Raw genomic sequence first — 17,869 nt, forward strand, 5'->3', positions numbered from 1 at the left:
TTACCACAGAAACAAAATAAATCATATGACCAACCACTAGTTTTTTAACATTTTCTTGAATGTTTAATGGATAAAGTCCTATAAATATGTTTTACAAGGTTTATTTAGTGAAAAATAAAAAAATATGTTTCAGATTGTCCGATTATGCTGTGTAAGCAGGTTTCTTAAGAGCATAAAACATCAATGGTCCACAATGCACCAAACTTTCACGATTGAAAAAAAAGAATCATGTTTTTACGTTGAAACAACGTGATCCAAGGTGTGGTTCTTAATAAAAGAAGCAATGTTCATATCTATGATTTTCTACATCAAGAGTAGCCAACATTTTCCAAAATAAAAATTATAGCAATACATTGCAAGATGGATACGCAAGAACTAAGCAACAAAACCCACCCCACCATCTATGTCGTCAGCAAGGGGGGCTCCCTGTCGACGGTCGGTCCACGACTCGGACGTTAGTGGATGAGAGAAGAGAGAATCGAAATAGAGAGAGAAGAGAGCGTACCTGAACAGAGACATCGTCAGACGTCGGTGGAGGAGGCCGTCAGACGTCAATGGAGGAGGAGGTCGCCGGTGGCCGAAAACGAGAGAGAGAGAGAGAGGAGAGAGAGAGAGAGAGGAGTCTGGTGAAAAAAAAAACAAAAACCCTAAGTTTCGTTTTTTGTATTTTCACGATTTTTTAAAAATGTCCATTTTGCCCTTATTCAAAAAATATTTTCTTTAAATTTTTTGTTTTTCACGTGTTAAAATTCTTTTTTAAAAAGGGCAAACTGGACATTTTAAAAAATGCATCCCCCTTTAAAGGGAAGCGCGTCCCCATTTAAAGGGGGACACACTTCCCTTTAAAGGGGGATGCACTTCCTACATTTTGCATGCGCTTCCCCATGCATTTCGGAAGCACCACGTTTCATGCTTTTGAAGCGCGTCTCGGGAAAGCGCACTTCCCCTAGTCCATGCGCATTTCCGATAACTCTGTCCAAAACTCCAAATCAAGAGAACTCCTAGTGAGAAACCATTATATGTTTTAATTTTATGTAGAATTGAGACTTATACAAAAGACTTAGCTTTGATAGGGCAAGGGTAGTGATTTTTCTTTTTAAGTTCCAGCCTAAGTCACACGGACTCGACTAAAAGGTTGACGCACTCTTGTCGCCCGTACCCGACACGGGTGCGGCTACAGACACGAGGCAAACACGGTCAACCCAAGGTTTTAAAACCCGTGACTCGGAACTCGACTCGTTCTTTATTGACTCGTGACTCGGCGGGTCAACTCGGTGACTCAGACCGGGTTTTGTTAACTTTTGATTTTAAAAGAAAAACAATATATAATTTGTCTGAAACCATGTTTTTGAGTAAACATAGTCTCCAAATGTCTGTAAGAATATAAAAACAACTGCAAAGAGCTATAGAGGTTTGCTTGAATAATTGAATTTGATATCTATACAAACACTTTGACTAATTCATGACTTGAATTAGAGGATTTGGTCACCATGAGTTCAGTCTGCTACTACCTAAGGTTCCTAAAATGACGAATCATATATGCTAGCTTGTTTTAAAAGTTTTAATTCTCTCTCTAACAAATCCATAAATGTAAAACAGGGATATATGTGCATATTGAAAGTTTACAGAATGCCCAATATCAACATAAATAAGCAATTTTCTCATGTATAAAACTATGCAGGAAATATATTAATGGCACAACTATAAAAAGACTACTAATATTTGAATATGTACAATGCTTGTTCACATAACAAATGGACGATGAAACCTAAATGTGACTTCCCATAGGCACAGTTGACCCGCCATATATAGTGAGAATCATTTCTTTAAAATATTTTGCTAGAATAAGTTGATAACACAGGGTGAACAGTAGTTCAAACAACATGGCGATTTTATTCTATGGATTTAAATGCTTTTTTATCTTTAAATGATTTTTATTTTATTTTTTATACAAAATCTGGGGGTAACCCTTGTTAAAATATATGTACTTATATATTTCGAATCTGTAATTTGAAACTCAAAAAACAAATTTCAAACATCCCAAAACTCGCCCGAGTCAGGCCGAGTCAAGCCGAGTCAGGCCGAGTCAAGCCCGAGTTTGCCTTGTTGGGTTGACTCGCTGGAGGGGCGAGCCGAGTCAGCCGAGTCAACGAGTTGACTCAGCGGGTTTTAAAACACTGGGTCAACCAAGTGTCGAACTTGGTCAACGCACTGGGGTCGAGTCTGTCCACATTTTGACTCGGTCAACTTTGATCTAGTATATTTTTGTCTATTTTTAGGGCAAAAGACATAAAAACATCATTATATATATAAAGGTTCACATCTGATAATCGATAACAAAACCAATGGGGGCTCCGCTTGTCTGGTAGGGGTCGCTAGCCCTAGCATGCCTAAAACTCTGAGCTAAAGAATTTCACATCCCTGTGTTCAGCAGACACCCCGACGACCCCCGCTTGAGTCGTTCTTCGCAATCGGCATCCTTGAGCTTTTTCCTTCAAGTGTTGATTCTGAGGTACAGGTTCTTTCTTTTGAATCATGTGAGAAATCGAATACCGATTCGATTTTCATGCAATATTTAGTGCAAATTCATGGTTAAAGAGTGATTCTATGTGTTCACTCTAGATTACATGGATGTGGATCCATAGATCCTCTTTTATATGGGTGTTTTCGGTTCTTTACACAAAAAAAATTCTGTGTATAAGGTTTTTATACAAAAATAGACTCATATTGGGTTATGATCGAGATTTATATCTGTTTGTTATGATCAAGATTTATGCTTGTATATATATATATATATATACCTTAATCTGCGTTTTTTGTTCTTGAATTGGGTTCATGCTGGATATAGTTTGAATGGCTTGATCGATGCTTATAAAACTGATTTTGTTTAGGCATAGTTAAGATCAATGCGTAGGTGGTGATTAGATTTGCAAATTTTTTTTCAAGTTCATTGCTTCAACAAATTGCATATGGCTATATACAGATTCTCATATGAAAAGTGTTCATGTTATTCCCTGGTTTACATGTGTTAAAGATTTAGTTTTTCTTTCTACAATGTGAATGTATGGACATGTGTATGTATTTTGGTTCTCGAGACATGTCAATATTTGAAATTATTTATATGCTTTGACTTGATGTGACATGCTTAAGCATCATACTATATGAAGTTTGTTTCAAATGCATGTGCATACATGCATTGATGTGTGTTTCGTATGTACATAAATGCATGAGTTGTTCACATTGCAAGTTATGGTTTTTGCGTATGATGCATCAATAGTTTAAATGAATCATCACTGTCCTAAAGAGCCTTGAGCTTTGGTTTCTCTTTCTTTAATTGTTTAAATGTATCGCAAAAATCACAGTTATATTATGATTTTAATTGCGTTGTTCTATTGTTACCATGTGTGGTAGACCGTGAAGAGCTGCACATGCTGATTTGCGAACTTATGGTTTCATGTTGATTTGCAAGCTTATGTTATTAATTCTGCATGTTTATTGTAAATGTAAAAGAGATGAATTAATAACAGGATAAAAGAAAGTAAAGAAGAGTGTAATTTATGTTTCCTTGATGTCTCTTCTTTAGTGTGAGAATCTTTGATATTGCGGTTTGGGGAAATCGTGAGGATACAAAAACTCTCTGTGTGTTGTTGTTGCCTCTGACCCGATATTGAGGTTCTTTCTCCTGACCACGATTTTAGGGAGACTCCATCACTTTGCCTGAGGGTGGTGTGTTTGACACTGTTGTTGTTGTTTTGGTATACCAAGAAAGTGGCCCCAATGGATGCTGTTTTCCATGGTGTTCCCGACATTGAATGTTGTTTTTCAATGTTTCGATGAATTGTGCTGTTTCTTGATATCGGTCGAGAGCTAAGTTGGAAACCCAGTAATAAAATACAAATTGTGTGATAAGCTACATTGAGAATCTAAATTGACTTCGGGAATTTTACCCGTTTGGTGTATCCGCGGGCAACGGTAATTAAAAAGAGGAACTTAAATTGTATGCATTTAATAGGGCATGCATATGGAAAAAGAAAACTTTAATGAAAGATGATAAAATGTTCACGCATTGCACATAAATCATGTATATTTCTGCTATGCATTAGAACATGCATATGTTATCTGTTCTCTTAATTGTTATATGTTGGTCGATGCATGATGTTTAATCTCTAATGTTTCGCTTACTTAAATTGTGATTTCTGTTATTGCTTAAATGATTCTTCATGCTTAGAAATTGTTCCCTTTTGCATGAATGATTAAATTGAATTATGTAATTGTCATCATTGCATTCCTTTAAATTATTGTATGAGATCTTATCTGTATTCTTTAGCTCACTTGTTTCATTAGAAGTATCTCTGCTCAGGATTTCGGTTTTAACACCTTACTTCTATGGTTTTTCGCAGCCACAGATGATCAGTGAATCAACTGGTTTCTGAGAGAGTTACGAGTGTCATATTCTTGTTGAACGGTTCACAGAGGGACAATGTGATTCAGTTTTTCGTTATTTACTTTTATGTCATTTAAATAACTCTGATATGTCTCTTGCAAATATTGCTTAAATATTTTTTCTTTCAAATAAATGAATAATGGTTTGGTTTGGTATGGATGATAAGTCTAAGCTCTATTGTGGTGTATTTGATTATCCAATTGGGAGTGAAACTGTAAAGGCCCCGGATCTCTGGTAATATTTTCGCAATGATTTTTAAAAAAAAGAAATCAGCATTTTCAAGGGGTATGAGTTGGGTCGTTTAGCAATATAGTGAAATTTTGCATACAACTTCGTGCTTGGCAGGATATGAGATACACATAAAAGCTTGCCTTTTCAATTTGAAAGTCAAAATGCAACATAATTTAGAGTGCTTGTTCCAGTCTGTTGGTTATGATATCCAGATTTTGCAAATAATATGCTCTGCTATGCATAAATTAATATCCTTTTTCAGCACTATGATTTCACTTGTGTGTGGTAGACTTCTTTGTTCTCACCTCTTTGTATTCTTTTAATGCCAGCTTCTATTGACTGCTACTGTTTCTTTCATAGCAATTGAAATTCATCTGCTATGCATACTAAAAATCAGCTCTTACTACTGATAGCAAGCTATTTGGTTGTGTGGTCTATTCATGATCCTGATTTAATTCCTTATTTTTTCTGTATGATTCTGTTTTTTCCTCAATAGGAAACTCTGAACCCTTGGGACACATCTCGAGTTCCTGGAGGATCGTCTGGTGGGTCTGCTGCTTCTGTTGCTGCAAGGCATTGTGTTGCTTCTTTGGGAAGTGACACTGGTGGCAGTGTCAGACAGCCTGCATCCTTCTGTGGTGTTGTAGGGATAAAACCATCATATGGGCGTGTTTCTCGCTTTGGGCTTATGGCATATGCCTCATCACTGGATGTTGTTGGATGCTTTGGTTCGTCAGTTGTTGACACTGCAATCCTTCTCCAGATGATATCTGGTCATGACAAGATGGACGCAACAAGCAGCAAGCGTGTATGTAATCTTGTCTGTGATATCTTTATTTTCTTTTCTCCCTTTTGGGTTCATCCACAATTTGAGGGCATACATGCTTTCCTGTCATGCACTGTTGTTGTCTGAAGTCCGAGTGGTACAGTCAAGCATGTTCTTGCGTAATTCCAGCTTATGTGCTGACAATCTTGTGTTATTTAAACATGAACCAATGAGCCATCACTGCTGGCATTTTGCGTCTGTGTTTTACTTTTGAAAACACTATGCCATGAATGGGTGAGGATTATTATGGGTTTTTTAAGCAGAAATGTGCACAGGAGGAGTTGAATGGACCACATGGAAAATCTGAGGTCATAAGTAACCTGAATGAGCGAGAAAGCAAAAGTAGCCTGATTAGCTTTTTAAAGCAATCAAAATGACTTGGTTAGATATTTGAAGTTGGTGCCATTCTTGCATAGTTTAGCAAGCCTGTGTCAAGAAATGGTGCGAAACCCAAGACATTCCAAATCGTAATCCAAATACCAAATCGAAATACATTTGAATACTAATAAGATACAAACTAATACAAGTTTTATGAATAAATGATTTCATTCATAATGAACAATAAAATACATAACAAAAATAAATACATAAAGACCCCACTACTAAATGCATTCAAGAACACTAAAAAATATTTAGAACTACTCATCACTCTCTCACCTTACAAAACTTCCACCCATGTTTATAGAGAAAAGTAGAGTAGAGAAGAATAGAACTGAAATGGAGGGGGAAAGTCCTCTCTCATTAAAGAATGACAGAGAGCTCGCAACCACTAGAGTTCTAGCCATTGGGAGCAAGTCAAACTAGCTTTGACTTGACTCCCATATATATTATATATATTTATAATATATATTATTATATTATATATGTATATTAAACAATATATATATACTTATATTACATTAATCTTAACACCCCCTCAAACTTACATCGTCTCACTGTAGGTTTGAAATTACAAAAGAAGAAACCCATTACACAAAATGTCTTCATAGACTTCATCAAATTTTATTTGGTGCCTCTTCAAGGGGTGCTCAATCATATTTTTCATTACATAATGGATCTTCAATATCATCAATTCTTGATATTCTTGAAATGTCTTTGGAATCATTCATATTGTCAATATTTAGAAAACTTGTAAAGAGAACAAAACAAGAGCAATCTAACAAAAAATAACTATATATATATATATTATAGAGAGTGGATGGCCAAGCATACAAACATGAGATACATACAAAATATTTAATAAGTCAATTTAACATTTTTCAAAATCATTTAAAGAATTAATTTTGAATCGTCGTTAACTACAAACATGATAGTTATTGATAAACTCGACTATAATAGAATAATATTAAGAGGGATACAAACAATGATAAAGTTATTTTATGAAAATATTGCACATATATATCTATCATAAAGACATATTAATGTATAACAATCATAGATTTTCATCATTATTAATACTATGAAGAAATAACTCAATAACAAATTATCTTTATATGGTGGAAGATATAAATAAGTATGGATCAATTAAAAACAATATTTAAACCAACAACTAATGCATATATGAATAAACCATGTAATAATTTAGAACCAATGAAGAAGTCACATATGGATCAATAACAAGAAACAATCTTTCAAGAACACATGCTTAAAAAAACATAGCCTGCAAATTATGCAAAACAATTAATCATGAAATAACTCATGCAACTAAAACATATATACTGCAAAATACATGAAAATATTTCAACAATCATTTCTCATAAAAGAGCAAATGAGTTTAAAAAAAATTACGAAGAGATTTTAAAAATCTTATATCATAATGAATGAATTTCGCAAATTAAAACATTAGTTTGACCACCACAAACAATCACCTCATAGGCCTCCAAACCTCAAACATCAAGTGTATCAGCGACTAGAACAAGAGCATAATCATCATGCCATTAAAGGGTCAAAGACATACATGAAGGTGTGTACCATGGTTGCCAGTCGAGGAAGCGGGAGCAGGAAGCGATATGGGAAGCGTGGGACGACTTAGGAGTGAATAAGGAAGCGTCTCAGAAGCGACAAAAGAGAAAAAAAAATACAAAAAAATGAAAAAATGAGGGAAGCGAGGGGGGAAGCGCACTTCCCATAAAAGGGAAACACGCTTCTCAGCGCGTTTCGGAAGCACAACGTTTTGTGCTTCCGAAACACGCTTCGGGGAAGCGTGCTTCCCCAGTTACCTAGGCGTTTCCGGTAACTCTGGTATAAACATCTCTTGTCTACATATAATGACACTTAAAAACAAGTGTATCAACGAATAAAACAAGAGCATAATGGCAACGATGGGCTAAAATCACATACGAAGGTGTAAACAAACATCTCTTGTCTACACATAATGACACTAAAAAATCAAGTGTATCAACGACTAGATCAAGAGTATAATGCCAACAATGGGGTAAAATCACACATGAAGGTGTGAATAAACATCTCTTGTCTACATATACTCACACTTAAACAAGAGGCATAAAAAGGAGAAGACACTCGAGGTAAGAAAGCTTGTAATGAAAAACAAACTAATGTTATTAATAAAAATAAAGATTTTAACAATCTTTCGAAACTCCATGGTTTCATAACTGCCATCACAAGATATCAAACATCAAATGGCCATATAAGCAAAGAATGTTAAAATACATTCATAGAAACCGAGGTCAATCACTTGCTAGTTAGACACATACCTATACTGACAAGATGACATGAGGTGCACACACAACTCACCCCAGCGACTAACTCGAATTTTCAATAACAATGAGTTCAGAGGCTAATCATCTATCATCAAGACCTAAGGCAAATGACAACACGTCACTCATAAACTTGATCATCTAGATTGATAGGATGATATGAGGTGCACACGTAACTCACCTCAACGGCTAACCCTGACTGAATAACAAGGCCAAAAACGAATGATGCATTATATAAAATTCAGTGATGGACAATCCAAATGTCATAAAAAGGCAATACATATGAAAATCAATTTCCAAATAGGTGAGTTCATAAAAGTAACCGATTTGAAAAGACAAGGTTTCAAATTTAAAAATCCAATAAAAAAAATGAAATCTTAGAATGAATGCAGTGCAATCATATGCCCAACAATATGACAATTTTTATAATCTTTAATAAGCAAACAAGAATCATGCTTAATATAAGCCATTGTTCAAAAATGAATTTATAAATCCACCAATCAAGGAGTAAGTGCACTAAGGCACATCCAAAGGATCTAATAACTCTCAAAGAGAAAACAAGAACAATATATATGATCTAAAAAAAGCCTTTTATATTTAAATCATAAGTCTATGAGACAAAAATGACATGTAACATTAAGAAAATAACACATATAAAGATTCTCGAGGAACTATTTATAAACCCCAAACCCTACATAATTATCACTAATCATGAATACTCAAAGCAATAAGATAATCACATAAGCTATACAAAAGCTATGAATTTTAATACTACATACTAAATATCACTCCATCAAATATAAACTTTCTAAGGGGCACAAACACAAGAACCTACTAGGAGGCAAAATACAATCCATAAGGAGAAAATAAGTTAATATTATGACATACAAAATGCATTCAAGACTTATATGTGAACAAAGCATCCAATGCAAGAGTCATTTGTAATACGAATGACAAAGAGAAATGAACACAAGTCGTATATAAAAATATCCAAGATCATTCTCAAGCATAATCAATCGAGAATGTTTTTCAAAGAATTAATTTAGCACAATAAGAGCAATATCTTAAAGTTAATCATTGAAGCCACATAAAAATATGGGACATGAGCATGTTGATATGAGAGCATACAAATATTCATGGTATTACCAAAGAATTAAAATTATGATGACTCAAGATATACATTATACATGAATCTAAATTTCTTAAAGAACACATTTTTAACATAAAATTTACATAATATACCTAATAATCATGCTTTGACACATGCTTAAGGACACCAATGATCATTACGATAAACAAAATACATACAACAAACAATTAGTATTTTGCAAACAACATGAAACACATATAAGTATAGTGTTTGAGATTTTAAAGAATATCACATACTCTTATCAAATAGAATTTTCATGATGACATTTTTGAAAAAATATACATATTCATAATCAAAACATATATTTCATGTAAACATGCTTGCACATAAACACATATCAAAATTCAATAATTTTTTACAAGTTTTAATTTTAATTAACTTGAAAATATATTATTTTTAACATATTAATAAATATCTACTATATTTCAAATACAATTTTTTAATATATATCATAAATATTTAAAGTAGAGAATCCAAAGAAAATACATACCGAAATACGAGTCTAGAGTTCAAGCTGTTAATCAATTCAAATCTTTCTTTCGAAGCACAAACATGAACAAGATACCAAGACCAAGATACTTTGCTCCAATACTATTTCATGAAATGGTGTGGAACCCAAAACATTCCAAATCGTAATCCAGATACCAAATCGAGATACATTTGAATACTAACAAGATACAAACTAATATAAGTTTTATGAATAAATGATTTCATTCATAATGAATAATAAAATACATAAAAACCTCACTACAAAATGCACTCAAGAACACTCAAAAATATCTAGAACTACCTATCACTCTCTCACCTTAGAAAGGCACACTCCCACCCATATTTATAGAGAAAAATAGAGGAGAGAAGAAGAGAAGTGGAATGGAGAGGGGAAATCCTCTCTCGTTAAAGAATGAGAGAGAGCTCCCAACGACTAGAGTTCTAAGTCACAGGGACTCGGCAAAACAGGTGCTGCATCCGCGTCGACGCGATGCGGGTGCGGAACTGGGTGCGGTCAACACGACCCTGGGTGCGGTCAACGCACCCAGGGTCATTTTTGTCCACTTTTTGGTGTTAAAAAAAAATCCCCGACGAAAAGGAGGATTAGGGCAATTTTTTTTTTGCCCCTAATCTCTCCTCTCCTCTCCCCCTGAGCTCGAGCTCTCTCCTACCGACGCCCCAGCTCCACCTCCCAGACTCCTTCTCTCCTTTTGCAGTTACGTACCCTCTCTCGCTCTCTTCTTGTGTCGACAGGGGAGGGGCCGAGCCCCCCCTGCACCCTCTCGCTCTCTTGTTGGGTTAGCAGGGGAGGGGCCGAGCCCCCCCTCTCGCTCCCTCTGTTTTCAACAGGTGAGGGGCCGAGCCCCCCCCCCCCCCCCCCCCCTCTCACTCTCTTGTTGGGTCGGCAGGGGAGGGGCTGAGCACCCCCTTCCCTTCTCGCTCTCTTGTTGGGTCGACAGGGAAGGGGGCCAAGCCCCCCCTCTCTCGCTCTCTTGTTGGGTTGGCAGGGGAGGGGCTGAGCCCCCCCTGCTCTCTCTGTTTTCGGCACGGAGGGGTCGACACCCCCCCTCTCTCGCTCTCTTTTTTGGGTCGACAGGGGAGGGGTCGAGCCTCTCCCCCCTCTCACTCTCTTGTTGGGTCGACAGGGGACGGTCTCAACCCTTCCCTGCTCTCTCTGTTTTCGGCATGGGAGGGGCCTAGCCCCCCCTCTCTCTCTCTTGTTGGGTCGACAGGGGAGGGGCTGAGCACCCCCTGCTCCCTCTGTTTTCGGTAGGGAAGGGGTTGAGCCCCTCCCTGTTTTTGGTAGGGGAGGGGCCGAGCCCCCCACCCTACTTCCTTTGATTTCAGGGGAGGGGCCGATCCCCCCCTCTCGCTCTCTTGTTGGGTTGGCAGGGGAGGGGCTGAGCCCCCCCTGCTCCCTCTGTTTTTGGCAAGGGAGGGGCCGAGCCCCCCTCGCTCTCGCTCTCTTGTTGGGTCGGCAGGGGAGGGGCCGAGCCCTCCATCCTACTCCCTTTGATTTCAGGGGAGGGGTCGAGCCCCCCCTCTCGCTCTCTTGTTGGGAGGGGTTGAGCCCCCCCTGCTCCCTCTGTTTTTGGCAGGGGAGGGGCCGATCCCCCCTTGCTCTCGCTCTCTTGTTGGGTCGGTAGGGGAGGGGCTGAGCCCCCCCTTCTCCCTGTGTTTTTGATAGGGGGAGGGGGTCGAGTATCATTGATTTGAAAATTTGAATGTATTTTTTTTTGTTTTCAGGATAAAAATGACGGATAAAGGGAAAGGACTTGCGTCATCCTCATTTCAACATGTGAGTTCTGCTGCTAGTTTTGCTGATAGTTGCAGTGAAATTGACGATGTGGGGCCACTATGGGTACATGTAGATAAACTTGCAAAAACTGGAGAAGGAGGTGGTGGAAACAAGAGATTTCGATGCAAGTTCTGCGAAAGAGATTTTGTTGGGTCTTACACAAGAGTGAAGGCTCATTTGTTGAAGATACCAGGACATGACTTTTCAGCTTGCAGAAAAGTTGTTGAGGCAATGCGAAGACAATACAAGAAAATACAAGAAGAATATGAGAAGAGAAAGGCAATGACCGATTCTTCTGCAGTTAGTGTGCCATTTACAAGCCACCAAAAAGATGCTGAAAAAAAAAGAAAAGTCAATGAAGGAGGTAGAGGAACGATACAAGCAACATTCAATACATATGGAAGAGAAGAATTGGATAGAAAAGTTGGGAGGTATTTTTATTTTGGTTCACTCCTATTTAATACGGCTAGAAATTCTTATTGGAAGGATTTAGTAACATCCTTGGCAAATTGTAATTTGAGTGGTTATGTGCCTCTAAGTTCAGAAAAAATACGAACCACACTTCTTGCAGAAGAGAGGGCAAATGTGGAGAGGTTGCTGGAGATTAAAAAATATTCATGGGAGCAAAATGAAGTTTCTATTGTGTCTGATGGATGGGCAGATATTCAAAGGCGTCCATTAATCAATTTCATTGCTTGTTCGCTTAGTTGCTCAATATTCTTGAAAGCAGTTGATGCATCTGGGGAATATAAAAATGCAGAGTATTTGAAGGGATTGTTTATAGAAGTGATAAAAGAAGTGGGTTATCAGAAAGTGGTACAAATCATTACAGACAATGCTCCAGTTTGTAAAAATGCAGCGTTGAGTTTTGAGATTGAGTACCCTCATATTTTTTGGACTCTTTTTGTAGCACACAACTTAAATCTAGCCCTAAAGAGCATCTGCAACCCCAAAGAAGAAGAAAATTAACAAGCATATGCTTTATGTTCATGGATTCAAGATTTAGAAAGAAATGTCAAAAGCATTAGGAATTTTGTTGTTAACCACCATCGTGCTAATGCTATATTTAATAGACATTCTGATTTGAAATTGTTGAAGGTCGTTGAAACACGTTTTGCGTCCATCATTGTGATGATGAATAGAATTAAAAGAGTGACAAATGCTTTGATTAACATGGTGACTGATGAAAATTGGACATTCTATCGTGCTGATGATGATATCAAGGCTCAAGAGATTAAAAAGTTCATTCTTGATGATGAGTTTTGGGACAGAGTGATATACTTCCTTCAATTTACGCAACCTATTTGGGAAATGTTAAGAGAAGTTGATAAGGATGAACCCATGCTTCACAGAGTTTATGAAATGTGGGATAATATGATTGAAAAAATACAAGCTATAGTTTTCAAGCATGAAAAAAAAATCCTACATTGGATGATTCAAATTTTTTTAATCATATTCATTCAATTTTAGTCAGAAGATGGGATAAGAGCAACACTCCTTTGCATTGCATGACACATTCTCTTAATCCAAAATATTATACAAATAAATGACGAGCTGGTGGTATTGGTCGTGTCCATCCAAATTTAGACCCAGAGCTATCAAGACATAGAAATATGTGTATGACAAGACTTTTTCCAGAAGCATATCTTCTACATCAAGTCACACAAGAGTTTGGAAAATTTTCATCTTCGAGATTATATGGACCAGCATTATTCGCGAGAGAAGAAGATAATATAGATCCTATCACATGGTGGTCAACATTTGGATCAGAAACACCTCTTCTCCAATGTCTTGCATTAAGATTGCTATCGCAGCCTGCTAGTTCATCTTGTTGTGAAAAAAATTGGAGCACATATTTTTAAATCCATAATATGAAGAGAAACAAACTCACCAACAAGCATGCAGGAGATTTAGTATATGTTCATTCAAATCTTCGATTACTTTCGCGAAGCAATGATGAATACAGGTAATAATTTGCTCTCTTAGTTATTTGATTATTTCTTAGTTTTCATTTAAATATACTTGTATTGTATTTAACATTTTCAAATTGGGTTTGTAACGCAAACAAGGAACATCCAAAATTTGAGATGTAAACCCAAAAGAGTGTGACTTCGAGGGAGAACATGATTTCAACATAACAAACATGGATTTAGCTAAGCCCAGCATTCCTTCTAATGATGCATTTGATGATAAAGAAGAAAACTATTATTGGTATGTAATTTAGTTCTTTTATGTTTTACTTATTTGATTGATATTTAGGTCGATTTATGTAATTGTTTTACTTATTTGATTGATAATTTGATATTTAGGTTGATATACTGCATGCATGATGAATGATATTATGACAATGTTAAATGTTAAACGGTTAAAACTTCAAAATTATATATATATATATATATATATATATATATATATATATATATATATTTACATTTTTGCCCCTGCCACACCCCCGCACCCAGGTTTTTTGGAAGTGCCGCATCCCCGCACCCGCACCCATGTGACATAGCTAGAGTTCTAGCCATTGGGAGTAAGTCAAACTAGCTTTGACTTGACTGCCATATATATTATATATATTTACAATATATATATATAATATTATTATATATTATTATAATATATACATAATATATATGTTAAATAATATACATATACATATATAATATATATATATATATACTTATATTACATTAATCTTAACAGCCTGGTCATCAATGGGATCAAGTTTGTAGTTCATCTCAGCCTCTGCCTTCTTCAAGTGTCAAGTGAGGTGATGGTTTTAAATTTTGATTCTACCATCTGATAGTGAAATTGTTGGCTGAAGCTTGTAATGTATGGAATTTGGTAGCAAGATTTCTACTAGGATTTCAAATTTCAAATCACAATGGAGGCACTAAACTTAGGCTCTATTTGGAAACCAAAGTTAGAGTTGGAGTCTGGGAGAGGTGATGGGTGTGGAGAAGGGAATGGGTGATGAGGCTGAAGTTATCAACTACATCCTTGTTAGGATATAATTATAAAAACAACCTTCTCCACTGTCATCTTCACTCTCATCACCACTCCCATCTCCCAAATCCAGAATTCCAAGCACCTGAAGTGGGAGGTAGGGTTGGTAGCATTTATTAAGTCCCCATATGTAATATCATGTATTTTTCTACCATGTTAAATTTTGAGATTTCAGAAAATGTGACTAAGTGTTTTTGGTAAAGTGGATAAGATCCTCGATTTCAGGTGGCGTTAGCTGAGTCTGGGCATGGCCTAGGTCCCATTAAAAAGACCTAAGTGAGCCAATTAAGATTTGGTAAATTTTTTTATTTTTGACCTTTAAAATCAAGCGAAATTTGAGTTAAATTCAAGCAAAAATGGGAGGATAAATTCAGGTAATATATCATTAGATGCATCTCGAAATTCTAAAAACATTGATATTTTGTTTTTCTGAATTCGGGCTACGGTTAGCCCGAAAATCACATTTTTCAAAAATGACTCGCCTCGATGTGACCAGTTTTGGATTGGATTGGATCCATTTGATCAAAGTTGATATGGATCTGAACCTAGTCCAAGACCCATATTAATTAGGTTTTGGTCCAGGCTAAGATCTATATGGATATTGGATATTAGATCTGGATTCAGATCCGAAATTCAAGTCTAACCAAATAAAAAAATTTAAATTCAATTAAAAAGTTAAATTGAGTGAAATTTCATGTTAAGAAGACTCTCAGAGGGGGAGATATTCTCTGGAACATTCTGAAAATTTATTATTTAATAACTTAATAATTAATAAAATATTAATAATTAATAAAATATTAATAATTAATAAAATACAAATTTTATTATCTAGATAAGGGGGAAATTTCACATTTGGGAGTTTTAGATAGATCCCAAATTAGTTAAAAAAAAGAAATAAAATAAAATAAGAGAATAAATAGTAGTTTGAGCGACACATAGTTCTACATTTTATAGAACTCTATCCTCTATAGAAGGACTCCAGAAGGGATGTCACCTTCTCTCTAGAAGACTAAAAAAAATTTTATGAAAGGGTCTAACTTGCCCCTCTCTCTAGATTTTGTTTTCTAGAGAGAGAAGGAACAAGGGAAAAGAAAGAAAAGAAAGAGAAGAAAAAAAAAATAGAGGAAAATGAAAGGAAAGAAGAAGAAGGAAAGGAGGATCATTTTCGATCGCCTGATGAAGCTTTTTTGATCTTTTTCCATCTCTGATCAAAGGTACGAGTTCCTCTCTTGTTTTGAACGGGAAAAGATAGTCTAAATCCAGTTTATGTGAAATTTTAGTGGAAAAAGGGAAAAATTTGAGCTGGAATAATATATATATATATATATATATATACGCGTTGTTATATCAGCCATCGATTTCTTTTGGCATGAACACGATTTTTTGATTTGTGTGATTATAGTTTTCGTGTTTTAAAACTGAAAATCTGACCTGCGTGTTATTGTCGGTATATTTCTCAGTTGTAAATATGTTTTGCATATTTTAAAGACTATAAAATCTGATCTGCGTGGCATGTGAGCAAATCTGATTAGATCTGCCACTGCTTTAGTGCGCAAATCTGATCAGATCTGACCACTGCTTTCGCATGCAAATCTGATCAGATCTGCCACTGTTTTAGCGTGCAAATCTGATCAGATCTGCCCACTATTTTCGCAAGCAAATCTGATCTGATCTGCCCACTATTTTAGCGTGCAAATCTGATCAGATCTGCCCACTGTTTCAATGTGCAAATATGATCAGATCTATGCTGTGAAAATTTTATGGCCATAATAGTATTTGTGTAGTTGATTTTATCTTTGATAGCTTTTGTTTTACATGTTCAAGTCAATAACAGTATGAGATTAGACAGCAAGTAATGTGACATTATGTCTCTGATCAATTTTAAATAATCCTGTTTATATTGATTTTAGATGTTTGATCTTGAATATGATAGGGGTATGCACAGAATTGGTTTAAGTTCGTGAAATGATTGTTTTACTTATTTGAATCTAGGATCTGTCCAAACTCAGATGTACGATGGGCGTGCATGGATCAATCACAGAAAATCGGGTGTGCCCGGTTTTCCCGTGACGGGTTTGGATTAACCCCGAAAGTTTTTCCAAACCCAATTTTTTCATTGGGCTTGGACTGATCAGAATCAGTGGATTCAGTTGACAGGTTCTCTATGCTTTTTTCTTTTTGAACCAGGGTTGATTTGGGAATGGAACGCAGTGGTTCTTGACTGAACCAAGAACCAACTGATTGTAGTGCTTCACGTTGGAGCATTGGACTGATCCGAAACGAAAATCGAGTTTTGGATTGATTTTCTGACGAGTTTTGGAGTGAGTCTTGGATCTATCCCAAACCCTATCCATGTTGGGTTTGGACTGAATATATATATATATATATATATACACAACAACAACAACTACGCCTTCATCCCAAAACAATTGGGGTCGGTGATATGAACCAACAAAGAAAATCATTATGTGTCTTTCACATGAATCCTTCTCCTCCAATCATTTCTATCCAATGCCATGTCCTCGGTGAGGTTCAAAGCTTTCATATCCTTTCCTATCATCTCCATCCAAGTCTTCCTAGGCCTACCCCGACCTCTTTTAACTAATATATTTTCCCATTTCTCCATCCTTCTAACTGGAGCATCATTAGGCCTTCGCCGAATATGTCCAAACCACCGTAAACGATTTTCTCTCATCTTATTTTCAATGGGTGCAACGCCTACCTTCTTACATATCTCCTCGTTTCGAATCTTATCTTTTATTGTATTTCCACACATCCATCTAAGCATACGCATCTCAGCTACACTCATTTTTTGAATATGATGTCTCTTGGCAGCCCAACATTCCGTACCATATAGTAAAGCGGGCCTAATAGTCGTCCTATAAAACTTTCTCTTCAACCGCAATGGCATTCTACGATCGCACAACACTCTAGTTGCACTTTTCCATTTCATCCACCCAACCTTTATCCTATAATTTACATCTCCATCAATTTCTCCTTACTTTTGAATGATAAATCCCAAATATTTGAAACAGTCATCCACCGATATTTCTTGCTCACCAAGTTTCACTACACTCCCATTACTACTTCGTTGCTTACTAAACCGACATTCCATATATTGTGTCTTACTCTTACTCAACTTAAAACCTCTTGCTTCCAATGTCTGTCTCCACAATTCTTACTTAGCATTAACCCCAACTCTAGACTC

The 17,869-nt window shown here is 36.3% G+C and overlaps 1 protein-coding gene across 3 annotated transcripts in view; it reads left to right on the top strand.

Annotated features, from left to right (window-relative positions):
- The window catches only part of LOC149847039 (Amidase family protein), a 42,782-nt gene that overhangs the window by 6,052 nt on the left and 18,861 nt on the right, over positions 1–17,869 (top strand). For all 3 annotated transcript variants that reach the window (XM_089996760.1, XM_089996761.1, XM_089996762.1), the window contains exon 2: positions 5,172–5,483. In XM_089996760.1, the coding sequence (XP_089852886.1) occupies positions 5,172–5,483 (312 nt within the window). The remainder of the gene's footprint in view (positions 1–5,171; positions 5,484–17,869) is intronic.

This window comes from Nuphar pumila, chromosome 2 (genome assembly GCF_984573655.1).
Source record: "Nuphar pumila chromosome 2, dmNupPumi1.hap1.1, whole genome shotgun sequence".
NCBI classification, from domain to species: Eukaryota; Viridiplantae; Streptophyta; class Magnoliopsida; order Nymphaeales; family Nymphaeaceae; genus Nuphar; species Nuphar pumila.